A 5,737-nucleotide genomic window follows, 5' to 3' on the forward strand; every position below is an offset into this window, starting at 1 on the left:
AAGGGGAACAGACAAGTTGCTGTCCTTTTGTTCTTCAGTCTAGTTGTGGAGGACGTTGCTTCACTGGCCCAAGTTGGCACCATCATTGCGCTCTTTCCGGGCGAGGCAGATCATTCGCTGGCTTCTGGACGGCTGCTCACAGCGGCTGCTGGCCGCTCACAGTAGCCCATGGCAACGCACTGAAGCAGGGGCTGCAGCCTACGACATCACTGGCGATTTACAGCAGCCCAGCTCCAGGTTGAGCTGTTGTTCAGCATCTTAGCTATAGAGGGCAGTGTCACTGGCCCTCATATGTGGCATCCAAACTGGGGCCCTGTGGCGTCCCAAGCCAGCTCTTAACCAATGCACCACTCGTCCAGCCCCTATTTTTAATTTTTTGAGGAACCCTCCATACTGTTTTCCATAGTGGCTACACTAATTTACAATCCCATCAAGGGTTCCTCACTAACACCTATTTGTTGATTTGTTGATGATTTCCATTCTGACAAGTGTGAGGTGATAGCTCGTTGTGGTTTAATTTGCATTTCTCTAATGATTAGTTGAGCACCTTTTCATATATCTGTTGGCCATCTATACGTCCTCTTTGGCGAAATGTTTGTTCAGGTCCTCTGCCCATTGTTTAATTGGATTGTTCATTTTTTGGTGTTACGTTGTATTAAGTTCTTTATATATTTAGGATATTAACCCCTAATTGGATCTATCATTTGCAAATATCTTCTCCTTTTCAGTAGGTTGTCTTTTAACTTTGTTGATGGTTTCCTTTTCTGTACAAAAACTTTAGTTTAATGTAGTCCCATTTGTTTATTTTTTTCTATTGTTACCCTTGCCCAATGAGACATCCAAAAAGATATTGCCAAGAGTGATGTCAGAGAGTTTATTGCCTATGTTTTCTTCTAGGAGTTTCATAGTCCCTGGGCTTACATTTAAATCTTTAATCCATTTTGAGTTTATGTTTGTATATGCGTATAGTGTAAGTAAGTGGTTCAATTTCATTTTTTTATCTGCCCAGTTTTCCCAACACCACTTATTGAAGAGACTTTACTCCATTGTTCTTGCCTCTTTTGTCATAGGTTAATTGATCATATAAGTTTGGGTCTTTTTCTGGGCTCTCTATTCTGTTCCATTTATCTGTGTGTCTGTTTTATGCCACAGTTTGATTACCATAGCCTTGTAGTATAGTTTAATCAGGTAGTGTGATGCCTTAAACTTTGTTCTTCTTTCTCAGGATTGCTTTGGCTATTTGGGGTCTTTTGTGGTTCCATATAAATTTTACGATTATTTGTTCTAGTTCTGTGGAAAATGCCATTAGTATTTAGAGACGGATTGCATTCAATCTGTAGATTGCTTTTGGTAGTATGGACATTTTAACGTCCTATATGTGAGCACAGTTTGTTTATTTGTATCTTCTTCAGTGTCTTATAGTTTTGCAAGTACAATTCTTTCATCTCCTTGGTTAAATTTATTTCTATTTTATTTTTTTGATGCAATTGTAAATGGGATTGTTTTCTTAATTTCTCTTTCTGATAGTTCTTTATTGGTGTATAAAAAATGCAACTGGTTTCTGAATATTAATTTTGTATCCTTTACTGAATTCGTTTTAATAGTTTTTTGGTGGAATCTTTAGGGTTCTCTACCTATAATATGTCATCTGCAAATAATGACAATTTTACTTCTTCCTTTCCAATTTGGATGCTTTTTTTTTTCTTGTTTGCTGTGGCTACGACTTCCAGTACTATATTGAATAAAAGTGGTCAAAGTGGACATCCTTGTCTTGTTCCTGACCTTAACAAAAAAGTTTCCAACTTTTCACCATTGAGTATGATGTGGGTTTGTCATATATGACCTTTATTATTTTATGTTCCCTGTAACCCCACTTCCCTGAGAGTTTTTATCATAAATGGATGTTGGAGTTTGTCAAATGATTTTTCTGCATCTATTGATATGATCATATGATTTTTATTCTTCAGTTTGTTTATGTGGTATATTCCATTAGTTGATTTGTGGATTTGAACCAATCTTGCCTCTAGGAATAAATCCCACTTGATCATAGTGTATGATCTTTTTAATGTATTGCTGAATTCGGTTTGCTTATATTTTGTTAAGGATTTTTACATCAATGTTCATCAGGGATATTGGCCTATAATTTTCTATTTTTGTAGTGTCTTTGTCTGGTTTTGGTTATCAGGGTAATGGTGGCCTTGTAAAATGATTTGGGAGCCTTCTTTCCTATTCAATTTTTTGGACTAGTTTAAGAAGGATAGATATTAATTTTTTTCTTTTTTAAGATTTTTATTGGGGAATTGGGGAAGGGAACAGTGTTGGGGAATTGGGAAAGGGGAACATTGTATTTTTCCAGGACCTATCAGCTCCAAGTCAAGTTGTTGTCCTTCAATCTTAGTTGTAGAGGGCGCAAGCTCAGCTCCAAGTACAGTCGCTGCTTTCAATCTAGTTGCGGGGGGCGTCCACCATCCCATGCAGGAGTCAAACCCCCAGCCTTGTTGCACACTGAGCCATCCAGCCACTGCCACCCATCGGCAGCTTGCAGCTGGCTGCTCAGCTCAAGGTGCCATGTTCAATCTTAGTATGGGGGGGGGGCACCGCCCACCATCTCATACGGGTGTCGAACCTGCAACCTTGCTGCAAGAGTACACGCTCTCACCAGCTCAGCAACAGCTCAGCTTGGGCGCAGCTCACTGGCCCATGTGGGCATCAAACCGGTGGCCCTGTTGTTCAGAGCTCGTGCTCTTTAACTCTTAACCAACTGAGCCACTTGGCCAGCCCAAGACTTTAAATTCTTTATCTGATAGTTCATAGATCTCCATTTTTTTAGTATCTGTTCCTAGAGCTTTATTAGTTTCCTTTGGTGGTTTCATATTTACCTGGTTTTTCATGATCCTTGATACCTTATGTTAGTATTTGTGCAGGTTCACTTTGGCAGAGACAGTTCTTCACCAGCTAGTTCAGCTTAAGGTTTCTGGACATGTCTGCGGGTAATGTCCTTGGGCCGGTGGGGATTGCTGTTAGGTCTGTCTTTGGGCATGGCAACTGTTTGAGCTTGGGGCTGGCTTGGTTCCCTCCCCATGTGAGTCTGTAGAATGGGCTTCATGGTTGCCTGGATTCTCTGGTCAGGCTTACTAGATGGTCGGGACCGGACACTTCTTAGCAGTAGACAGGGCTATGAATTAGCTTCCCTGCCCTGGTGAGGCAATGGGAGACCCAGAGCTCATTTGGACTCAAATCAGTGTACATTGTACAGCTTGGTCAGGTAAGGCCACTGCTTTTGCTCTGCAGACAGGAAAAGCCATGTTCTGTGCTTTCTGTTCCAGTACCACTATAAACAGGGCTGTTGGATGGGATACCCAGCTTCCTGTTTGTTCTGGTAAGGTTCCCTGGTTGGTGTGAAGGCTGTATTCAGCACTAAATGGGGCTACGAATTAGTTTTCATTCCTGGGCTCAACAGGAAAAGCAGCTCTAAGGCCACTAATGTTCTTTGTGACTTTGACTCAAGCTGCTTTGTGCCCCAAGCTTCCTGGCCAAACAGGGCCACTGGCTCTGCTCTAGAGGCAGTCAGCTCTGCCCGTCCTCCTTCCGCTCAGCTACAGGGTGGGACGCATGGATTCAGGTGTTCATGCCAGCCCTTCATTCAGGTGCCATACTGCAGCTTTCGTGCCTGGGAAGACCAGGCTCCAGGGTGGGCAAAACTCCTCATCTAGGGACCTGGATTAGGTGGCTCTGTACCCCCACCAAGTTCCTTGGTCAGACTGTGCCCTTGACTCGGGTCTACAGATGAGCAAAGCCCCTGGTTGGGACTGCTAGTTGGCAGATCTAGTTCCTACTTGCAGAGTCCAAGATCTGAGTGCTGGTTGTTGGAAGCTCCCCTACCCCTTCTCCATCACAATCATTCCCAGTGGTTGAACACAGGTTCACCTGCAATCCCCGTGAGGCAAAACCAGAATAGGGGCTCCTGCAAAGTGATGACCCACAACTTTGGGGGTGTTGAATATCACCCCTCGGCGCTTTTTTCCCTCCAGAAGAACCATAGGCTCAGCATGGTGCTGCTACAGCTTGGGGGAGGTGTTACAGTTAGCATGTACCCTTTTGTTTTATCTTTTTAATGCAGTCTGTCCTGGTCTCAGGTGTTTGAGCTTCATACTTATGTTTTAGGTTTCGCTCCATGGTGCCTTACCCATGAATAGTTCTTTTGAGGGGGAATGAAATCAGAAACTACCCCTGTCACTGTCTTGATAATGTCCCTTTCCTTACTTTATAGATTTTTATTCTTTTTTCTTCTGTTTTGGTGGGATTTCAATGGGGGAACCAAGATAAGTGCTGTGTTCACCTACAAGACTGTGAGCCATGGTTCTTGATGGGGATCGTGGCCCTGAGGTGAGCGCAGAGGGGTGCTGACCTGTAACAGGCTGTGTGTGTGCTGGCTTGCAGGTGACCCTGTGGAAGGAGTCCGTGGACGGGCAGTGGGTGTGCATCAGTGACGTCAACAAGGGCCAGGGCTCCGTGTCTGCTTCAGTCACAGAGGGCCAGCAGAACGAGCAGTGACAAGACAGGTGGGGCCTGGCTCCCCATCTTCCGACTCCAGGACTGCCCCTTCCTAGGCCAACTGACCAAACAGCTGGGAGGAAGCGCCCCCAACTCCAACAAGATAACTTTCCCAGGAGTAGTTAAAACTGCAACCAGATGGATCATCTGCCTTAACGTGATTTGATATGGTTTGTAATTTACTGTCCGGTTGAAAGTGTTCATGTTATAAGAAAAAAACTACAAATGATCTTCAAATCTATTGTTTTAAAATAGTTTTGGCCATCTTTATGTACCTTTTGGGTTCAGGAATTATTTGGGGGGTTTTGTGTCCAAAGTAATTAAACATATTGCTTATAATTCTCCCTACCTTATCCTCCCTAAAAAGCTCATTTTAACTTTTGTTGGGTCACTGTGCTGGAGCAACTTTCACCAAGACTCAGGTCCCTGTTGGCCGACTTAAACCTACCCACAGAGCTGGGCTGTCACTGTGAGCATCCTGTGATCCAGTTTATACAGAAGGCACCGTACAAAGCACTATAAGGGGAGAGCTAGACTTGGACTTGAGTTACAGGGACTGTAACCCTGGCTCTGCTCTGCTACTTGTCCTCTCTGAGCACACATCCTCTCATTCTGTGGAACGAGACTAATAAAGCCTGATCTACAGAATGGTTACAAGACTCAAATGAGCTAATGCATGCAAGTGACCCACAAAATGCCATGCTCATGCAGGGTAGTTTTAACCAAATACCAAGAGTTACGAGACTGGCCAGAAAAGAGGGCATGATTCATTCCATTAATTGACCCTGTCTGTGATGGGGGAGGGGGACCTGTAATGGAGACCATGGTTCTGGTCCTAATTAACCCTGAACAAACATCACCTTTTAGCAGAGGCCCTGGGACCCTCACCTGAATCAGCAGTCACAACAATAGCTGCCATTGACTGGGACCATCTATGAGCTGGCACTACACTTGGATCTTTCACACATTAAGCAACATAACAAGCTTAAGATATATATCCCAGTTTACTGAGGAACTGGCACAGAAGGGAAGAGACCTGCCCAGAGTTGTCCACTGCCAGGTGGTAAAGCCAGTGTTTGCGTCCCAATCCATCTCAACTCCAAAGTCAGTACTCTCAGAGTAGAATCAGGGAGGGGACGTGGGGGTCCTCAGCTGTAATGTAGGGGTAGTGATCATACCAGAT

The 5,737-nt window shown here is 44.1% G+C and overlaps 1 protein-coding gene across 1 annotated transcript in view; it reads left to right on the forward strand.

The window, feature by feature from the left end:
- SEC13 (SEC13 homolog, nuclear pore and COPII component) overlaps nt 1-5,202 on the forward strand; it is a 27,333-nt gene extending 22,131 nt beyond the window's left edge. The window contains exon 9 of the mRNA XM_019651139.1: nt 4,441-5,202. Within this exon, the coding sequence (XP_019506684.1) occupies nt 4,441-4,554 (114 nt within the window). The 3' untranslated portion in view covers nt 4,555-5,202. The remainder of the gene's footprint in view (nt 1-4,440) is intronic.
- The last annotated feature ends 535 nt before the right edge of the window (nt 5,203-5,737 follow it).

Source organism: Hipposideros armiger, unplaced genomic scaffold, assembly GCF_001890085.2.
Source record: "Hipposideros armiger isolate ML-2016 unplaced genomic scaffold, ASM189008v1 scaffold_152, whole genome shotgun sequence".
Taxonomy (NCBI): domain Eukaryota; kingdom Metazoa; phylum Chordata; class Mammalia; order Chiroptera; family Hipposideridae; genus Hipposideros; species Hipposideros armiger.